Source organism: Microtus oregoni, unplaced genomic scaffold (genome assembly GCF_018167655.1).
Source record: "Microtus oregoni isolate MIOR12 unplaced genomic scaffold, Mior012 000029F_ref0000214, whole genome shotgun sequence".
NCBI lineage: Eukaryota > Metazoa > Chordata > Mammalia > Rodentia > Cricetidae > Microtus > Microtus oregoni.
Genome location: NW_024543088.1, coordinates 15,407,411 through 15,428,791, shown reverse-complemented (window position 1 = coordinate 15,428,791; position 21,381 = coordinate 15,407,411). Strand labels below are relative to the sequence as shown.

Genomic DNA, 21,381 nt, shown 5'->3' with positions numbered 1-21,381 from the left:
CAGGTGGGGGTGGGGAAGGCCCAGGAGAGGATAGCTGGTCTGGAACCTCCTGCCAGGTCAGTTCAGAGGTGGCTGAGAACATCTCAGGGGAAGGAGTGTCAACAGGAAGGTCGCCACAGACCTTGGCAGAAGTTACCTCAGGCCCAGCAAGAGGCAATGAGACAGGCTGAAGCTGGTGAGAGAGAACTCGAGACGTGAACTCAGTCCAGCTCAGGGAGGAGACACCATGTCTCAGCTTCTCTTTTCAATTATTTTATTCAAGAAAGTGGAGGACAGACAAGGGGACTGAACTGAGCCCTGAGTCCCTGAAGCTCCCAGCTCAGCCCCCCACAGCATGACCAGACAGGATCCAGGAATATCCAATACACTGTCCTCCAAGAGCGCAGTGGCCCAAACACAACAGACCCAGCCTGTGCATTGGCCAAGGTGGGCGCTATTTGGGGGTGCCGCCACCCTTCTTGGGCGTGGTAGGCTTCTTGCTTTGCCAAAGGTGTCCCTGGATAGTGAAGGCATCCACACTCATAGACATGGTCTTGGCAGGGATCTGGGTAAAGCGTTTGCGGTCTGAGTTGTACTTATAGATGCCCTCGACCATGGCTGGGGTGACAGTACGAGGCCCATAGCCTGCCAGCCTCGACAGCTCCTCCGTCTCCCCAGAAAGAGTGTAGAGCGCCCGAAACTGGCAGCTTGAGTCCCGGAAGAGAATCAGGAAGTGGTTGGCCTTGCTCTTCTCGATTTCCTGAGGGATGGTGTTAAGAAGCCAGTCAGCTGGTCTGGCTGGACCACTGACCCACCCGCCAGCCCCACGTTTCCACGCAGGTGCAGGGCTCACCTCGAGAATTCGGTTCTTCTGGGGCTCGTTCACCTTGCCTGCCAGGCAGCAGTGTGACAAGGCATTGTGGATGATAAACTTGTTAGACTTGGCGCTGGGTTCTTTATACAGCCGGGGACCTAGACAGCAGTCAGTCAGCAGGGTTGGGACAGGTAGACAACCTGCGGCTGCTCACATTATCCAAAGCCTCACTTACCTGTGTACTCAGGCACTGATGCTGGCGAAGAAGCATTGCTTCCGTTCTCCCAGTCACGCTCTCGACTGCCAGGCAGGCGGCTTGGAGACATGAGGCCTGATGGAGAAGGGGCCCTATAGAGGAGGGCAAGGATGGAAGTGGGGTCAGTAGTGTGTGAAGCCCCCCAGTGTACAGTGAGATCAGTACGCTGCAGAGGAGAGGTACACATATGGTGCATACTCCTACAAGTCCATGCGATACCTTTCCATATGCTCAGCCCCTCTGATACACCTACATTGCATGGGGGCGTGTTTTCCAGACCCCTCCATCAGGTCCAAATCCTATCTGCATATACATGCGTTTCCTTCCATCTATACAACCCATCTAGATCCCACTCTTGATTCCAGAGATGTCTATAGATGACGATGGGTTCTGAGAGAGTCCTGCCTACCCGGACTCACCGAGATGTGGGTCTCTTCACACCAAGATTATTGGTAGCCTCATTGGCCACAGTAGACAGGGACAATGTGGACTGGGAATAGATCTTGCTGAGTCGTGAGCCTAGGATGAGACAGGACCAGTCAGCCCCACCTAAGGCCCCTTTACCTCCATTAAATGCCCAAGGGTCCAGGGTCTGACCTTCCCAAAACCCTTTCAGCCTTCTGCAGCCCAACTCCATTTTTGTGTTTGCTTCATTGGCTTTTTTTCTTTTTTAAAAACGGTCTTCTGTAGCCCAGGTTGGCCTCAAACTCCCTATTTGGTAAGGATGACCTTGAATTCCCGATTCTCCTGTCTACTTCCTGAGTGCTGAGTTAGGCCTATACCCCCATACCTGGTTTATGCTGAGGAGAGAAGAAACAAGAGCTTCCTGTATGCTAGGCAAGCACTCTACCAAGTGGGCCACTACCATTACTCTGAACTTTTCCCTCACACATACGTGCGTATGTGTAGCCTAAATTGGCCGGGAACCTGCTCACTAGCCCAGACTGGGATCAAAATCAAAATCCTCCTGCTTCAGCCTCCTGAGTTTTATAATGACAGGCACGTGCCACCATGCCTGGCTTAATATGGCAAGGAAATCTTTTTCTAGTGCTAGGGAATGAACCCAGGGCATCAGACAGTCTGAACACTCCAGCCCTGCACTTCACACTCCCATCCACATACCTACAGAGAAGGGATTATTGCTTAGTAACATCTTCAGACATTCCCTCCCCACAATGGAAATTCTGTTCATCTTGAGTACCTGCCCCATACGGCACCACTGCAGATGCTCCCTTTATTCCACAACCGTGGAGCCTCTCCCAGACACAAGGAAGGCCCTTCCCACAGGGTCCTCACCCAGCAGGCCGCGGGCTGGGCTTCTTGCCAGGGCTGAGTCATCACAGCAACCAGAGCGTGGCCGGGTGGCCCTGCGCCCGCCCCGCCCTGGTCCCCCGGTCCCTGAGGCCCGGGGCCGTAGCACCTTATCAAGGTCATCCATCAGCTTCAGTTGTGCCCGGCGTTCATACTCAAGCCTGGTGAAGTCCCCTCTCCGGGGGCCCACCTCCTCCTCAGCTGCGACCGCAGCTCTGGTAGCAGGGGCTGCAGGGGCTGCAGTGGCTGCAGGGGCCAAGCCTAGGACCTCCTCCTGAGCCAGCCTGCATATTAAACAGAAGGGGAACAAAAAGAATAGAATATGGGGGCACTGAGGCAGCAATATCAAAAGCCAGGGAGGGTCCCCTCATTCCAGCTCTAGCCTCACCTTGCTGCCTCTTCCCGTTTCTGTTCCTTCTCAGCCTCCTGCCACTGTTTACGCCGCCGGGCCTCCTCTGCCCGCCTCTGCTGTCTCTCAAGCAGGCTGGCTCGCTTTTGAGCCATCTCATCCTCAGGTTTGTCTTCGTCCTGTAGGATGACATCAGAATCCAGGTGACTGTTCCTCCCTGCTATAGCTGGAGTCTGATTTTTTTTACACTGACCCAATCTGTGGCTCATCTGACCTTTCTAAAAGTCTTCAGAATATTTAGTTGGTGCCTACTTTATGCACGGACTTACAGACCAGGGAGCTGCATACATAAAGCATTTGACCCAAAGGGGAAGATAATTAAGTGATAACACAGACCTACAATGCTCTAACTATGGAGTGCTGCCAGACTGGACTAAAGTCTATATTATTCTGGGGGCACCAAGCGAGCCTTCCCAGAAGTACCCCTGGGGCATAATGAAAGGGACTTACTTAACAGGGGAGAAGTAAGGGGAACTTTCCAGACAGATGGAATAGAAAGTTCAAAGAGAGGCCTTGAGGCCAGAACAAACCAGTTTGTTTGAACATGAGCTGGGGAGAATGATATAAGTTATAGTCAGAAGGGAGCAGAGCCCAAAGAGTGGACAGGATTTTTGTCCTCAGGGGAGCAGGGGGTTTAGACCAGCAGGAACTAAGTATGCCTTCTACAGTTACGTACAGTTAGTACACTATGGTGGCCCAGGCTTCAGGAGGCATGAAGATAGAGGATAACTATACAGGGCAGGGCAGGAAAGAGGAACTCTAGAATCACCCTAGCCCTGTTTGTCCATCTGTCTCACACTCACCCAGTCCATCTGCCCAGCAACTATTTGTCTACCAATCAACCTTCCCTCTGTCTGCTTACCCACATATCAGTTCACCTTCTATCCATCTACCTAACTATCCACCCTCCCTCTAACCCATCCGCTACCTATCTATCCATCCACCCTCCCTCTAACCTATCCCCTACCTACCCACCCTTCCCCCACCTATCCATCCGCCCTCCCTCTAACCTATCCACCTACTTAACCACCCACCCTCCCTCTAACCTATCCCCCTACCTATCTATTCTCCCTCTAACCCATCCACTACTTCCCATGCCCCTTACCAGTCCCCTAGGACACCTCCACTTCCCACCCAACATCTATCCACTACCTCCCATCCTCCTTAGTAGCCCCCCCACCCCCACATCCCCACTTCCATCATTCACCAATTAGCTCACCTTTTCCCTTTCTCACCTGCCCAGGTGACTCACCTTATAAAAGAATCCAAGGCCAGACCGGGGCTCTCCCTCAGAAGATGCCTCTTCCTCTAAGGAATCCTCAGCCCCAGGGGGGCTCCCATCTCCCTCCTCATCAGCAGTAGGCTCTCCCAGGCTGGCTAGGGGGATCTCAATGAGGGCAGGCTTGGTGGCGGACTCCTCAGGAGGTGTCCCCTCCGACAGGAGGATAGAAGAGCGAGTCTGTACAGGCACCTGGCTGGGTGAGAACTTGCGTAGGTGAGGGAGGCTGTCTACATCATGGGGTGGTGTGAGCACCCTTGTTAGGGGTGCAAGCTTCAGCTCTGCCGGCCTTGCATGTTTTGGACTACGGGGTGTCGGGTTGGGGCCTGGCCCTGGGCTGCGCCTGGCAGCTGGGGCTCGACGGGCAGGACTAGGGGATGCCGCTTTAGGCCCAGTGGTGGGTCCGGGGATGACCCAGGCTGCAGGTGGTGGGGCAGGTCCAGGGGCCTCTGGAGGGGCCAGAAGCCGCTGTTGCTGGTCTGTGAGCCTCTGCATGTCCCGTTGCAGAGAGCTCAGAGCGGCACTCAGCTTACTGACTGCTCGATTGTAATCCCCCAGTCCCTCTGGGGGCACTGGGCCCAGATCTGGAGAGAAGGTAACTGACTTAGGCCGTGAGGATGGCTCACCCTGGCCCTCACCTGCTGGTCGTTCCCCACCAGGAACTGAGCCCAGCTCAGCCTCCTCCTCAGCCTCCCCTGCAGCCTCCCGAGGCTGCACCTGCAGGAAAGCACTCTTGCCCAATCTCTGCCTGTGCTTGGCAAAGATGGCCTCAATGCGTCGCTTCTGAGCCTCTATGGCTCGGCGCTTTTCCTCCAGTCGGGCTCCCAGCTCGCTCATCTCTGAACTCAAGGCCTCAGGTGCTGCGGGAGTGGATGTTGGAGACCCCGTTCCTGATTCGGCCTCAGCCTTCACCAGCTGTTTCTTGCGTTCAGCAAAACTGGTCATCTTCACTTCTGAGTTGTTGGCTGCGGGGGATGAAGCCACAGCTTTTGGGGACCCCTCAGATGGGGGCGGTGGTTTCAATACCTCCCCTGTTGGGCAGGGAGATGGTTTTGAAGGGGTCTCAGGGTGGGTTATATAGATGGGCGCTTTGTTGAGCCCATCGGACAGTGGCTTTGAGGCTCCTTCAGGAGGGTAAGGAGAGGCCAGCGGTGGTTTGGAGAGGCCCTCAGGAGAATGGAGGTAGAAGCTGCCGTCGGCGGCCCCATCAGGGAGCAGCCGGGGCTCAGCACTGTGGATGATCTGCAGGGCCTCTTCAATTGTGGGTAGGTCTCCAGATTCTGGGGTTGGCTGAGCAGGATTCCGGGATGATGACGACACAGGACGTGGGGGACCCAGACTGTCTGAGCTGACGGAGCGGAGCAGGACAGGATCTCCCATGACCACGTCTACATCGCTGTCCAGGCCAAAGGGAGTGCTGAACGATACAGCCTGGGAGAGGGGACGGCTGGGTGGCCAGAGGGTGGGGTCAGCCCTTGGGACAGGCCTCTTCCCTGCCCTGATTAGCGCAATCCCTCCTCCAAGGCTACGGGGCCCCTTAAGATGCACTCACCTAAGCTGGCGGTTCCAGGCCTTGCCAAGAGCCTCCATGTGAGACATGGACGGAGATGACTTCAGGGAGCCTGGGGAGGGAGAGTGAACGGTCACTGTGGAGAGGGAGGTCACTCATATGGGGTTGGCTAGCGTATGAGGTAACCTCTGCAGAATCACCAGGTGGGTCACTGATGGGTCATTATGTGTCTGGTTGTGCTGCGTTTCCATTAGTGGCCAGCTGAAACATCTGGCATGGCTCAATGATACAATAGTTGCCTAGCATGTATAAGGCCTTGGATACAATCTCTAGTACTGCAAAGTCCAGATAGCAGCTTTTTGGGGGCTGAGGAGATGGCTCAGCAGCTAAGAGCACTTGCCTCCAAGCCTGATGAACTGAGTTCAATATTGGGGACCTACATGGTGGCCAGAGAGAATCAACTTTGGCAAATTGTCCTCTCTGAACCTCGACACATGTATTGAGGCCCCTGTTCACCCCCACACATATACAAATATAATTTAAAAATTAAAATGAAACAACCAAATATTGACAGTTGGGGCTATCTGGTGTCATGCAAGGAGTCTTCTCTGTTTTGTTGAGATGGGATCTCACTGTGTAATCCTGGCTGGACTGGAACACTCTATGTAGACCAGACTGGCTGCCAACTCACAGAGATTCACCTATCTCTACCTCCTCAGTGCTAGGATTCAAGATATGAGTCACCACACCCGGCTGATGCAAAGGGTCTTGAAACTAGCCACAAAGGAAGCCAGAAAGACCCAATGAGGGCCATTGGAGGACTCAACATGAAGACAGCTGGGGGATTCTTGTGGTTGAAGTTTCCTAGTAATAGAAGCCATATTCTCTCTTCACCTGTGGATCCTCGGAGTGGGGACTGGGGGCCACCAGGTGACAGTAGCGGGTGACGGAAGTTGAACACAGGAGAACTGCCAAACAGATACACATCAACCTTCAGTCACCTCTCACAGGTGTCCCCAGTCTTGCCCCAGCATCCAGGTGGGCAGGAAGAACCCCCATGGAAGAGAAAGTCCACCCCAATGAGGACCCATACCTGCTCCCGCTGTTGTTCTGAGATGGTAAAGTCTCAGTACCCCGGGGGGAGACAGCTATTGGATGCACAAAGAAAGAGGTCAGTCAGGGCAGGGCTCCTTTACCCTCTTCCAGACCCCAAGGCAAACCCAATACCCCAGGGCTCACCGTGTCCATCAGGAAAGTCTTTTGCCTGCACAAAATCAGGCTTCTGAACCTCAAAGCACATATACATCTCAGCCAACAGCACCACCAGATTGACCTGCAGGCCAAAGGGAGGTCAGCTGACTGGTGGAAGAGGCCTGGATGTGGACCTCAGGCCCTGAGCCTCACCCCCACACTCCCAAGATGACCTTACCTTGAGGGGTGGTGGGACATACAACAAGTCCTCAAGAGACAGGGGGCAGCCACGAGGAAGATGGGAGGCACAGAAGTCTTGCACCAGTTGGAGGTTGTACAGGCTGTCTGCCACAGACATGGGGTCCTTGAGGCACACCTCTGTGGGGACAGTATGTCTGGGTCTCCAACTCAAGGGGAAGGAAGACTGGAGCCCCAGGGAAGCCCTCCTATGAGCCAGGTCTTAGACCTTCTGCAAGTGCACACTATAAAGTGTTGACCCCCTAAAATTAACTCAAGGGCTCTTTTTTTCTTGTCCTCTGTATGTGTTTGCACCCTTGTGTACAAGTCTGCAGGCTAGAAGTTAACAGCAGGCGTCTTCCCTTCACATACGCTCTACTTGAAGATTCTAAAACAGGAACTTGCTGCTTAGACTAGTTGGCCAATGAGTCCCAGAATCCTCCTATCTCCACCTCTCTGGCACTGGACTATAGGAACTCACCACCATACAGAGATGTTTGTGTGGGTGCTGAGAACCCAAACCCAGGTCTTCGTGTTTTTGCAGCTGACCAACTGAGCCATCTCCCATCCCTCCTCAAAATATGTTTTCTGGAGAGATAGCTTGCAGGTAGGAGTATGTACTGCTCTTGCAGAGGACCTGACTTTAGTTCTCAACACCCCATCAGAAGGGTGTAGCTACAGGAGATCCAACACCCTTTTCTAGACTCCAGAACCACCTGTATTCACATGTGCACAGACCCACACACATATACATATAATTTAAAACCAAAATAAATCTTAAAAGACAAAAACCCAGCTTCCTAAGGGCTGGGAATACAGGACAGTTAGAAAAGTGCTTGCTTTGAATATACAAAGCCTGGCTTCCACCCCCAGCATCCCATAAATTTTACCTGGGGGATACATGTCTGTAATCCTAATACTTGGGAGGTAGAGGCAGGGGTATCAGGAGTTCAGGGCTATCCTTGACTATTTAGTGAGCTTGAGGCCAGTCTGGGCTATATGGGCTATATGGGACTCTTGTTTCAATAAAAACAAAACAAATCACTTTTTCCCAGGGAGATGCAGTAGCACATACCTGTAATCCCAGCACATGGGAGGCCTCAGGCAGGAAGAGAGGAAGCTTGAGGCCAGCCTGGGTTACAGAGAGACCTCTGTCTCCAAACAGTAACAAGTTTCTTTTTCTTAGCCAACCATTGCCCTTTAGGTACCACATTTGACCCAAAAGATACTTCTAGATGACTTTATTATCTCATTTCCCCAATCAGAACGTCCAGGAAGTCAAGAGTGTGCCTCTGTTTCGGGGTACCTAAAGTGGGGTCTGGAACATGGCCTTCAGCAAGCATGGACTCCTTAAAGCCTGAGAAGTTTAGAGCTAAGGGAAGAGAGAGATGCCAACCTGAACGTTCTGATTCTAGAAGCAGACTTTAGGGTCTGGGGATGTGGCTGAGCTGGTAGAGTGTTTGCCTAGTGTGCATGAAGCACTGGATTCCACCCCCAGCACTGCATGAACCGGGCATGGTGGTGCACACTGCCATCCCAGCACTCAGGAGGTGAAGGCAGGAAGATGAGAAGTTCAAAGCGAGGTCAAGGCTAGCCTAGGCTCAGTACTGAATCACCATACTGGTCTTGCAGACTGGAGAAGCCTTCCCAGGATCAGGGCTGCATTATCTACTACTCACCCTCAAGCCGCAATAGCTGGGGACAATAGCAGTGGATGGTGGCTGCCAGCGCTGCCCCACTAGCCAGGTCTTGAAGGGTGGTCACATTTGGAAAGCAGGGGGCCCGTCGGGCAATGGCACGGTCCTTGCGGTATCGAATCTGTGGACAGGAGCAGAGTGAGGTTAGCAGTCAGTCTGGTCCTCCCCAGGTTGGCAGTCATGCAGGCTGGAACAGGGAAGACGGGGATTTCTGCCATGAAGGGGTGGGAAGCTCGGGATCCCCAGAGCCAGAATGGGAGGGGAGGGAGGGCCAGCCTGGAGCAAGGGAAGGACAGCAGCGAGAGGCAGAAGACTTGTCTGCGAGCAGCCAGGCCAGCAGCAGGGGCTAGGGACAGGGCCTCCTGAGACCCCGGGGAAGGGGGATACATTACCATAGGGGGTTTGTTCCCCGACTCCTTCAAACAGAAGGCAATTGCGTGCTGGGGGGGGAAGGAGCGGCCGTCAGCAAGGCCTGCTGGGCCCCCAAAGCCTCCTCTGGGGAAAGGAGGAGTGCTGACCCCTGTCCTGAGCCTTGGCCATCTAACTCCCTAATCATACTCTGGCCAGCTTCGGGGACCCCAGCTCCTCCCAGCCCTGAGGAACCCCACAAAAGCAGCCTCCCAAGACAAGCCCAGGCCCCGGCTTAGGAAGAAGATGCAGAGGAAGCAGGTAGGCAGAAGAAATAATCAACCCCCCAACCCAGACCCCGGGGTAGGGAGAAGCAGTGAGCAAAGGTGGGGACCCCTATCCAGACTCCACTTTCCTGTTATTTATATACTGCAATAAATTATATGAAGCAAGGAAAGGTTTAGACCATCATGCGAGATCACACAGCTAAGTAGTGGAAGAGAGAAAGAACTTAAAATCTTCTAAACCTCAGCTCCCCCCCCCCCAGGAAAGCTGAAGATCTTCCCCTTGGCTAGAAGATTCCCTGCGTATCCATCTGCAATTTGTGGTCAGTGTATGTATCTGGTAGGCGAAGGGGCCCTGCTCCTCAAGCGGAGGACAGGTGCAGGGAGTCTTGCATTCTTAGTTCATCCACTTTGGGTTTTTTATTTTGTTTTAGATTTATTTTTATTTATGTGTGTATATATGTGTCTGTATATTGGTATGTACATGTGTATGTAGTGAACATGGAAGCCAGAAGAGGGTGTTGGATTCCTGGGAGTTGGAGTTACATGCATCTCTCCAGTTTCAACCTCTGTCTGTCTGTAATTTTTCTTTTTGTTTTTTGTTTTTCAAGACAGGTTTTCTCTGTGTGGCAGCCCTAGCTGTCCTGGAACTAGCTTTGTAGACCAGGCTGGCCTTGAACTCACAGAGACCCACCTGCCTCTGCCTAGAGCTGGGATTAAAGGTGTGCACCACCACAAACAGGGCTGTTTGTGGGTTTTCTAAAGACATGGTCTCCAGATATATCCTAGGCTGGCCTAAAATTTGTAATACTCCTGCCTCAGTTTCCCAGAGGCTGGGATTATAAACATACAAAAGCATGCCTACCTTCACCTTTGCTAATGACAGGGATTCCCCCCAGTCTTGGGTTCCAAAGAGTTCTCCCAGTCCCCAGGGCCAGGGTGCTACCTCCATTGCTCACAGCTGGGGGTGGAGGAGGATGCAGGCCATCAGGCAGAAACAAACACAGACAAGACAGAAACAAGCAGGACAGGCAGACAAGGCCGACAGATAGCCCCACTTACAGGAACCAGCTTCCAGTACCAGCGTGTGGGGCACTATTGCCAGAGGGACAGAGAAGGGGACAGCAGGGGCCGGTGCAAGAGGTGCAGAGAGAAAGAGGAAAAGGGAGTCACCTTCAGGCCCACCCCCAACCTCAGCAACGGCCAGGAGGTGCAGCCCATCCCTTCCCACCCAGCCTCAGAATCACCCATCCATTCATCCACTCATCCATCCATCCGTCCATGCATGCATCCATCGCCCTAGCCTCACCGAGGGCTGGGTAGGAGCAGCCCCATCCAAAGGAGCTGCAGGAGATGCACGCTGGGATGCTTCTTGTTCTGTCTTTTCCTGTAGTCGCCGAACGGTCTAGGGGTCAGAAAGAAGTCAGTGCCTGACCACTTGGCCAATGCCACTATCTCCATTCCTGGCCTGGCCTGACCCTACTTACTGTGTCTACCCAGAAAAGGAGTTTGTGCTCCAAGCTGCTCAGAGCCAAGGGACCAGGCAGTGTCTTTGTCCACTCAAAGGAGAAGGCAACCATGAGGGCGTCGATGACAGCTAGGTGGGCTCCCTGTAGGGGCAAAGTCTGAAAGATGAGGCCGGAAGGCAGGGCAGGGGGCTACCTTTCCACTTCTAGTTCCAAAGAAGAGGAAAAACCTAAAAGTAGGATTGGTGATGGGGGTATGGGTAGGCAGGTGGGACCTTGAGGGCTAGTTACAGAAGAGGCACACAGGGCGGGGGCTAGGCTTTGAAGCTAGACATTTACAATAGAGTGGCCCATGTAGGGAAAGCAAGGGCAGAACCAGCCTGGGTTGGAGGAGATTGAGGAGTGGAAGGCTATAGAAACTTGAGGGAGGAGCCATGCATGAAAGGCAGAACTGAGTGTGATGCCCTTAGCTTGGTCAGAGAACTAGGCTTGGAAAAGGGAGATAGGTTTGACAGGAGCTAAGTTTGTGGGAGAAGCCCTATCTAATGGGTTGAGCGTGGGGGTGTGGCTAGAGAAGAAAAAGTTTGGCATCTAGAAACCAGGATTAGTGGGCAGAACTTGAAAGGAGGTTCAGGAAAGACACTGGAAACTTTGAAGGAAGGTGAACTCAGGACTGTTAGGGTGGCTAAGGGGAGGAGCCAAGCCTGGTAGGCGGGGCCTCACAGGCCAGGAGCAGAGCCTACCATGAGAATCGGCTGGTGTCTGAGGTCAGCCTCGCGCACCGGGTGCTCGGGCAGGGACGGCACAGTGCCCCTCCTCGCCAGCAAGGCCAGCAGCGCAGAGGGGCTGGGGGGTGGCTCGAGCTGCGGTAGTGCCTGGTGCCAGGCCCGGCAGTAGAGCTCGGCAGAGAGCAGCAGGCGTGTCACCGGGGGCTTCACGTGCTCCTGTGCGTACTGGTCCGTGTAGAACGGTTCCCACAGCTCCGGGGGCACGTGCTCTGCAGTGGGGAGGGGCATGGCGGGTCAGATCAACACATAACCCACCTACTCACCCCCTTTCAAAGACATGATCCCCAGGAAGGGAGGGATTATCTATGGGGCCAGATCCACAGGTACAAGTCATTTGCCTGGGCAACCACAGGGGGTTCCAGGCCACCTGAGCTGGGAAGAATTCCAAGTGTTGAATTCATTTTAAGGCTTCAAATCTAGGAAGGAGTCAAGGCACCATGACACTCCTTTTTTCCCTCTTTGTGTGTGTGTGTGTGTGTGTGTGTGTGTGTGTGTGTACGCATGCCCTATACAAAAGTGCTCTCAGAAGCCAGAAGAGGGTGATGTCAGTCAGACCCTCAGAAGCTAGATACAGGTAGTCGTGAGCCACCTGACGTGGAAGCTGGAGAATGAACTAGGGTTAGTGTCCTCTAGGACAGCAGCGAGAACTCTTGACAGCTGAGCGTATCTCCATCCTCAACAGAGTCTCTCCTTGAACCTGGAGTCTCACTGAACCCGGGCCTGGCCATTCCAGCTGAACTAGCTGGCCAGTGGGCACTCCACGACCCACTGTCTCCATCTCTCCAGAGCTGAAGTTACAGTCTGCCCAGCTCTTTTTCCTCTGGCTGCTGGGGATCTGCACTCAAGTTCTCAGCAAGACACTTTCCCCACTAAGCCATCTCCTCAGTCCTTATTTGTCTAGATTTTAGAGGTTGAATCTCATGTGCCCCACGCTGGCTTCAAACCTGCCATGTGGCTAAGAATGACTGGAACTTCTGATCTTCCCATCTTCTCCCCAAAGTCCTATGATTACAGGCATGCACCACCACGCCCAGTCTATGCCCTGCTGGGGACGGAACGAAGGGTTTCCCACATACCCCTCAAGCACTCTACCCAGCGGGTAGCCCTGCAAACTTCCATCCACAGCCCTGGGAACTTCATAGACGGCAACAGCTTTACAGAAGGCTCAGGGAAGGAAAGTGACTGGCCTCAGGTTACATGGGTCTCCAGTGCCAGGACTGAGACTCAAACTCAAGCCTTAAAATTAAGCAAACCTTATACCCTATGCCATCTTGGTGGCTGGGATGGTTGTGAGGCTGCCTACAGAATATACATGCCAAAGGCAGGCAGAGAGCAGGTTCCTTGAGGAAACAGCAGGCATTAAATTGGGTAACTAAAGAAAAAGAGGAGAGAGGGGAAGATGACCAGACAGGGAACAGAAACGGGTAAGACAACAGGCAAGGGTAAAAGCTGGGTACGCCTGGCCTTGGGGACACTGAAAAGCAGAGGGTATAAAGAGTGGAAGTCTAGGGCCCAGTGTGCACAGCTGTACCCTGAGCCTTGGGAAACTGAGAAAGGCTATGAAACAGTAACAAGCCAGTTTGTGCTATGACACCCTGCCTCAAAGAGCCCACCGAGTATTGTGGCCCATGTCTGTAACTGCAGCACTTGAGAGGCAAGCAGATTGAGATCAAGGCCAGTTGGAGCCAAAGTGAGACCCTGTCTTTAAAAAAAAAAAAAAAAAAGTCAGTAATATGGCTCAACATTGCCACAAAGCCTGGTCACCTAAGTTCCATCCATAAGACCCATATGGTGGAAGGAGAGAACCAACTCCCACAAGTTGCCCTCTGACCTTCATGTATACTCCACAGCATGGATACCTACCCCTAAACATAACCACATAAATAAAAAACCAAAAGGGAGGGCAAAGGGATGGCTAAGCGGGCAAAGGTGCTTACTGATAAGGTCACGCTCCAGATCCCACGAGAAGGTGGAGAGAACTAACTCCTCAGTGTTATCTTCTGACCTCCATGCACGAGCCACAGCCTTCAACACTCCCCTCCCCCCAACACACACACACACTGTGATAAAATGAAGGCAGGAAAACCAGTGAGGTGTGGAAAGTCAAACCTCTAATCTCAGCACTCAAGAGGCTGAGGCAGGAAAACTGCTACAAGCTCTAGGCCAACATGGGGTACATTAACTTCCAGGCCAACCTGGACTACAAGGAGAGACCCTATCTTAACAACAACAATAAATATCAAACAGTGAGAGTCACGAAGGGGAGTTGACAGGGGATAGGATAAAAATACACTGTATACATATGTATGTCTTTGAAACTATCAAAGAACAAAGTATATTTTAAGAAGAGGAGAGCAGGGCAGTGGTGGCACAGGCTTTAATCCCAGTACTGGGGAGGCAGAGGTAGGTGGATCTCTGTGAGTTCGAAGTCAGCCTGGTCTACAGAGTGAGGTCCAGGACAGCCAGGGATACACAGAGAAATACTGTCTCCAAAAACCAACAATAGCAAAAAACAGAAGAAGAAGAAAAGAAAAGAAAAAAGAAAGAAAGAAAAGAAAAGAAAAGAAAAATAGGTGAGGGATATGCTACCTAGAAACCCCAGTGAAGGGCTGGAAAGGTGGCTCAGGGGTAGAGCCCTGCCTAGAACCCCCCAGTGAAGGGCTGGGGGCGTGGCTCAAAGGTAGAGCTCCTGCCTAGAAATCCCCCAGTGAAGGGCTGGGGGCATGGCTCAACATCCAGAAGGGGGGGGAAAGCTTTTTAAAGAAATTGAAAGCCTTTTGTACTTCACAACAAGTGAACAAGATACATCAACAATGTGAACGAGATACAGCAGACCAGACCATTCATTCTCCAAAGCCAGGCTCCCACGAGACCACTTGATATAAGGACCTGGCATCATTGACAGAAACCCCGTCTTGCCACATCTCCTTCCACACCCCCTAAAACCACACTTGACCTTCCCAGGGAGGGCTGTACTCCTATGGAGAGTCAAGCGCACCTCCCTGTCCTTAGCTTTGCTCCTTCACATTGGCTAGATGGCCCAGCAGGTAGGGGTACTTGTCCAGACTCAAAACCTGAGTCTAATGCCCAGGAGCACGTAATGGAAGGGGAGAACCAACTTCCAAAAGTTGTCCTCTAACCTTCACGTGTGCCACAGGAAGGGCACGTCCATACACATTTTTTTTATATAATTTTTAAACTTTTAAAGAAAGATGAAGAATTTGAAGGCTCAACGCCTGCCCTGCCCCTACTGCTCTATCACTGGCCTTGCCTCAACCTCCCTGTCCTGGCTTCCATCCTAGACCCAGCTTCTGTTCTCCTGTTCCTGGTCTCCCCAAGGCCAACAGCAGCCAGCCAAACACACACCCACAGGCCCATAATGCACCCAGGCTCTGTGCCCAGTACCTCCTTCCGGAACCCTTCCTCCTGCTATCTTATTCCAGAGGGACAAGCCCCACCCCATCTTGTGTAGGCTTGTGTGGCCATCTGATTGCCACCTGCTGCAGACCAGGATGTGTCTCTACCCTGGCATCTCCCACCCCACCCCCCAGGCTACCCAGTGATAAATCACCACCCTGCCTTTACCTGCCCATGCTACATGTACCTCCTGACATCACACAAATCCTGACCCCCCATCTCCCCAGCCCCCTTCACCCCCCCCCCCCCGCCCCGCTGAGCACTTCCTGTTCCCAAGAGCAAAGTGTAAAGACTTTCCCGGAGGAAGAAAAGTGGCCTATCACTGACTCTTGCTTCATTTTGTTTTGAGACAGAGTCACAAATTTGCTATGTAGCCAAGGAGGAACTCCACTTCCAATCTTCCTGCTTCCACCTCACCAGTGCCAGGAATGCAACTATCCAAGTGCCACCACGCCTACTTTATGCCTTGCTGGGGACTGAACTCAGGACCCTGAGCATGCTAGGTAAGCACTCTATCTACTAGGCTACACCTACAGCCTTCGTCTCGGACGTATTATCAAGCACTTATTCTACACTAGTGTCCTTCCACTCGACTTGACTGCCATTTGGGGTGAGGGAATGCATGGTAGTATTGTATAAGGTTTAGCAAAATCCCTGGTCAATATTCACGACTGTACCCTTGTCCTCCAATGTAGAGATAGCCAGCAGGACATGGTACTACACTTGGGAAACAGAGACAAGAGGGTCATGAGTTCAAGGCCATCCTGGACTACATAGCAAAACTGTTTCAAAAAGACAAAACCGCCAGATGTTTTGTTACCACTCAAGCCTGCAATCCCAACACTTGGAAGGTTGAGGCAGGAGGATGAGTTCAAGGCCGAGTTGGGCAGCACAGTGAGCTGAGGTGCCTGAACTACACAGTATAACACTATCTGAACAAAACAAAACAAAAAGGACCAGCAAAATGGCTCAGAGGGTAAAAGGCACTTGTCGCTAAACATAACAACTTGAGTTTAATCTCTGGTTTCCACATGGTGGAAGCAGAGAACTGACAACTACTCCCAAAGTAGCTGTCCCGACCCTTCAACACACACCATGGCACACACATGGCATGCATGCATCACTCACACTCACACACACACACACACACACACACACACATCCCCCCACACTAAATAAACATGGCCAAAAATTCTAGTTAAAAAACTAGAGAAAATGAGAAAATACTAAAAATAGAAAGTTAAAAAGTCGAAACAAAGACCATTAATCTCGTGCCAGCCCAATACACATTCAAACACCACTTCAATACATACTGAGTATCAAAACACTAACAGGATATTTGATTTTGGGTTTTGAAATAGGGTCTTTGTAGCCCAGGTTGGCCTCAAACTCAGCTGAAGATGACCTTGGACTTGTGATCCTTCTGCCTCTACCTCCCAAAAGCCGGGAGGACAGGCCTGCTCCACCACACCCAGTCTGTGCAGATTTGAGCGTGGGGCTCAGGGTTTCCTGCGCGCTAAGTGAAGCATTCTATCAGCTAAGCCACATCCTTACATTCTGGGTTTTGTTTTTGGTGTTGTTGTTGGCTTTTTGTTTTGTTTTGTTTTTTCAAGAAAGGGATTCACTGTATAGCACTAGCTGTCCTGGAACTCCCTCTGTAGACCAGACTGGCCTCGAACTCACAGAGATTGGACTGCCTCTCTGCTGAGATTAAAGGCATGCGCCACCACATCTAGATTACGCTAGCCACATTTCAGGTGCTCAGAAACTACATGGGGGCTAGTCCCACCCCTACTGGGCAGAACATTCCCATAACGTAACAAGTATTATCCATTCCATGACCTTTTGTGTGTTTAATCCTAAAACACACTTTTGTTGCTGTCTTGGAGAATAAGGTCTTGTTTTGTGTATGACTGAGCTCCATCCCTAGCCCCTGAGGCATTTATTCCAATACCATATACAGATAAGAAAACCGGGGTTCAGAGAACTAAGCTAACTTGCCCAAGATCACACAGTCAGTAAACAGGGGAGCTCAGACGAAAGCAGTTTCCCTCACAGACCTCTCTCATACGCTCAAGGCCTCAGGAATGGCATTCAGTGTTTCTCAGACTTACACGGAACCTTTTACCTCCAAGTTTGTCTCCTCTGAGCCCAACAGCCTGCATACCTCACAAGCACACCTTGGAAGTCACCAGAACTACCCCTCCCCAAGCCTTAGTTCACTGCCTGTCTGATCTTGTTGGTCTTCAGACACCTTCTCTGACTCCCCAGTGCCCTCAGATCTTAGTCTGAGAGGCCTTCCTTCTGGAGCACACACACTATCTTTCTGCCTTGACCTCCAGCCACCACAAAGAGCTCCAAGTTCTCCTCTAAGAAGTTCTTTGCATACACAGGCTCCTGCCCTTGGTGGCCTTCAAGACTGCTTCTCAGGGGAGCATCCCTTCACCTGTCTCTCTGAAAGATCTTGGCAATTTTCTCCTGCAGGCCCAGTTGCTTGGCCCACACCAGGTCTTACCACCATTGATATCCAGGATCTAATTCGGTGCCTATCCCCAGTGTCCTTAATCTCTCCCAGCATCTCCTCCACACCCCAAGCACCCAACAATGGCCTGCCTCTTGAAAGGCATTTGTAGAGAATCCCAAGTCTGTAGAGCCTGGTGGCATAAGCCTACTATTCTAGCAAACCAGGATGCTGAGGCAGGAGGATCAAAGCTGGGGTCCAGTGAGATGGCTCAGTAGGCAAAGGTGCTAACATTGCAAGCCTGCCTGGTGACTCTAGTTCTATGCCCAGAAGCCACACAAAGGAAGGAGAGAATCAACTTCTGAGAGCTGTCCTTCTGTAGTGTACTTGTATACATACACAAGAATAAATCATTTCTTTTATCGGAAAAGAAAAGTCCAAAGCCTACCTGGGCTACAGAGTGAGAAAGTATAGGTCAACCTGGACAACTTAGTGAGACTCTATCTCAAAAGAAGTAAAAAGAAGCCTGAGACTGTGGCTTAGCAAAAAACACAAGCCTAGAGGTCACCAGGGGGGAGCTGAAAGTGTGGCTCAGAGGTACAGGGCCTCCGCAGAATCCCCCAATGAGGGGCTGGGGTCATAGTTCAGCTAGAGAGCCCTTGCTAGCATGCTGGCCGTAGGTTTCAACCCAAGTGCTGGTAAAAAAAAAAAAAAAAAAAAAAACAGGAAGAGAGAGATGGTTCGGCTGGTAAAGACGCTTGCCTGACAGTCTGAGTTCAATCCCAGACATCTACACCCCCAAATCGTCTTCTGACCTTCATATACATCCTGTGGCACCCAATAAACAAACAAATAAATAAATGAAGTATTTTTAAAAATTGATATAGTTCTGTTCCTCATCATTTCCTCCAGTCCCACACCCCCTTCTTGTTTGGGAGACAGGTAGATGACAACTTGAATTTGATCCCCAGGGCAGCTGCAGCCATGGAAGGGGCTGGATCAACAGGAAGAGATGGTTAATCTGAGCTTGAGGGTTTCCCTCAAGGGGCTTTTCTTCCCTTGTGTAAAATGATACAGTAATTTTTGCACTATCCTCTGGCTAAGGGACAGTATTCTCACCAGTCACAGCAGTAGCCACTGGGAGCACCCATCAAGCTGGGTGTCACATAAGACAAGGAATTCACCTCTCAGCAAATTGGCCCCAAAAGTATTGGGAGTCTTAAGCTAGCAAGACAGCTCAGCACATAAAGGTTCTTGCCACCAAGTCTGACGATCTGGGTTTGATCCCCAGGACCCATGTTATTCTCTGACAACATATGTGCCCCCCACACACAAATAATAAATGTAATTTAAAAAAAAAAAGGACTGGGGTCAATGGGCTGTGGTGGTGCGTGCTTTTAATCCCAGCACTAGGGAGGCAGAGGCAGGAGGATCACTGTGAGCTCAAGGCCAGTTTGGTCTATAGAGTGAGCTCCAAGACAGCCAGGAATACACAAAGAAACCCTGTCTTGAGAAGAAAAAAAAAGTACTGGGGTGGAAAACCATGGCATGCCTTACACGGAAGGAGCTTCTATGTGTTCTCAGGCATGGATACATAAGTGGACAAACACCTTTAAAAAAAAAAAAGAAAAGAAAAAAGAAAAACCAAAGTTCAAAGAATCTGAATTATTTCTCCACATTGTAGAAGGGCTGGGACTCAAACTCAATTACAACTTAGCCAAGCTGTGCTCTTGGGCTGGCAGAACTGCTCAGTGGGGAGAGATGCCTAGTGCCAAAGCCAGCTGACCTCAGTCAGGTGTCCAGAACTACACACTGGGGTGCACACCCACACTTCTAGACACACATAGTAAAAAATCAAAATGAAAAGCCTACAAAGCGAGTCTTTCTAATCTAATTATTTCAGCATGTGAGGGACTGACTGGGACACAGGTCCCAACTCCCAAATCTTTTCTTTATCTAGCAAATCCCTGGCGGTGGGCAGGTGTCGGAGCTAGCTGGCCACACAGGGAAGGGTGCAGAAAGAGAGACTAAGAGAAAGTGGGAAAGACAGGACTGGGCAGAAGCAACTGACTGACAACTGTCACAGGAGACCCACACCCAGAACAGGTTGATCTGGGAAGGCAACAGAGTCGGGGGAGGGGCTGCACCCAGTTGGTGCCAAAATCAGTAGGAGGGCAGGGCATCACCCACCACACACACACACAGAGTTGTTGCTGCTCCCAGGAAGGCCTAGACCTTAATTAACCCCTGTTTTTCCTAAGAGCAGGCTTGGCCTCCCAGCTCTGGCCTGCGGTGGCTGAAGGTGCCCAAAGCCAGGACTTGGAGAGCCTTCCCAGGTCTAACAATCCACCCTCATTCTCCCCAGTAGGATGCCCTAGTCCCTCAGGTCTGTGAGCATGAAGAAGAGGGCAGAGAAGGGTCAGCTTCAATAAGAGAAGGACTGCCAGCTGGGGCTGCCACCCCAGGACACCTGGTGGATAAGCCATTTATGCCCGCCTGAATCCTCAGGAAAATGGGGCCATAAGTCACAGCTGCCATCCTGTGGCAAGAGTCATCGAGACGAAAGGGGGGGATTTCCCAGAGTCCCCCAACACTGGCCACCCGCAACGCAGACAGAGCTAATGCAGGGTGTGTGTCCCAGTCACAGAGCTGTAGATCTGTAGATCTGAGCTCTTAAAACGCTCCTTGGGGAGTCCAAGCCACGGTGTGTGTTGTGGGGTGGGTATTAGGGTGGGGTAGGGGAAATCCTTATATGTTTCTGATGTGTGTAAAAGGGGAGTTGGCCATGCAGTCAGGCCCTGGGGTCTGAGAAGTGGGGTGGAGGCGGGAAGCAGAGGACTGTAGCAGGAGCCCCTTCCCCCACACACCCAAAATTTGTCTGCAGACCCCGCCCCTGCTCACCTGGGGGCTCTAATCCCAGGCTCCCCCTGCGCACAGCTGCTTGGCGGGCCCCACCCCCCACTGCGTTCCAGCGACCCGGGCGGGCAAAGTCCAAGGGCCCGGGCCGAGCAGGAAGCTTGGAGGCCCAGCTTAGCAGAGACCGAGAGCTCGGGGGACCCTGAGCAGCCCCGATGCTATTGTTCCCACGGCCCCGGCTTGGCGCCCCGCCCCCCGCACCTGCCGCGCCCCAGCCTGGCGCCCCTGTCCCTTCCCCAAAGGCCTTCGGGTTACCTGCTCCCCCGAATGCGGCCCGCAGCACCCACGCCAGACTCGCCGCCGCCTTGGCCCGAGAGAAATCGTACTGGTCCAATGACTTGATCTCGGGGACGAGGAAAGTCCTCCGCAGTGGCCCGGACCCCGCGGGCGCCGCTTCCACCATGGCGAGGCCGGGGCTACAGCCGCCCGGGTCGGCGCGCTCCGATGGGCTGGGCTGCGCTGCTGCGGGGCCGCCGCCGCTACGGTCCCCGCTGCCGCGGCGGCTGCTGGTGCTGTTGCTGCTAACGCTGCTGAGGCGCCGCTGAACCAGGTGCGGCCGATCGCGCTGGCGACGCTGCGTCGACCCCGCCCCGGGGCGGAGCCCAGGTGCACCCCGCCTCCTGGGTTGGACTCAGTCCTCTCGGGTACCCTAGGTCCCCAAGGGTGCCCACGGACACCACCAACACTACTGTGTATCGTCCTGCTGCAAAGGGCTGCGGTGATGGCGGAGGAGGGAAGGGCTGCAGAAGAACGCATGTGCGTGTGTGTGTGTGTGTGTTTTGCTCACGCCTGGACCCTGGAGGGCTTAGGTAGCCTTTATTGTGGATGTCCATGCAGGCTTGTGTCCACATTCAGGTCGCTGAGTGAGCACCTATGTGGATTTATTCTTCTTGACCCAGTCAGGAACCCAGTGTGTGTATGCACCTGTTCTGTTTCTCATTGTGTGGGTATAGGAATGGTGATTGGGAGTGATGAAGGCATGGTTCAGTAGGTAAATAAACTTGCTAACAAGTCTGAA

At 52.4% G+C, this 21,381-nt stretch overlaps 1 protein-coding gene across 5 annotated transcripts; it reads right to left on the bottom strand.

Moving 5' to 3' along the window:
• Positions 1 to 213: 213 nt before the first annotated feature.
• Camsap3 (calmodulin regulated spectrin associated protein family member 3) lies at positions 214 to 20,921 on the bottom strand. 5 transcript variants are annotated; one of them, XM_041678002.1, is made up of 19 exons: positions 20,619 to 20,921; positions 11,525 to 11,778; positions 10,803 to 10,925; positions 10,625 to 10,720; positions 10,378 to 10,410; positions 9,076 to 9,123; positions 8,666 to 8,804; positions 6,988 to 7,127; positions 6,798 to 6,891; positions 6,652 to 6,706; positions 6,453 to 6,526; positions 5,601 to 5,670; positions 4,022 to 5,495; positions 2,749 to 2,888; positions 2,346 to 2,644; positions 1,469 to 1,568; positions 1,029 to 1,141; positions 833 to 951; positions 214 to 739 (listed from the first exon to the last, which is right to left on the bottom strand). In XM_041678002.1, exons 1-19 carry the CDS (start codon positions 20,764 to 20,766, stop codon positions 434 to 436), a joined length of 3,825 nt encoding a protein of 1,274 aa, XP_041533936.1. In that variant the 5' UTR covers positions 20,767 to 20,921; the 3' UTR covers positions 214 to 433. The 5 variants fall into 5 exon arrangements, with proteins under 5 accessions (XP_041533936.1, XP_041533939.1, XP_041533938.1 ...); XM_041678005.1 differs by having other exon boundaries at positions 4,022 to 5,444; XM_041678004.1 differs by lacking the exon at positions 9,076 to 9,123.
• Positions 20,922 to 21,381: the final 460 nt, after the last annotated feature.

What these genes read in the sequence shown, in the direction of transcription:
- Camsap3 (XM_041678002.1), bottom strand. Translation starts at nt 20,766, where the DNA reads ATGGTGGAAGCGGCGCCCGCGGGGTCCGGGCCACTGCGGAGGACTTTC. An exon ending in ATGTCCCACCACCCCTCAAG is followed by an intron (nt 6,892 to 6,987) that starts GTAAGGTCATCT and finishes TTTGGCCTGCAG; the next exon opens with GTCAATCTGGTGGTGCTGTT. An exon ending in GCCTGGAACCGCCAGCTTAG is followed by an intron (nt 5,496 to 5,600) that starts GTGAGTGCATCT and finishes CTGGCCACCCAG; the next exon opens with CCGTCCCCTCTCCCAGGCTG.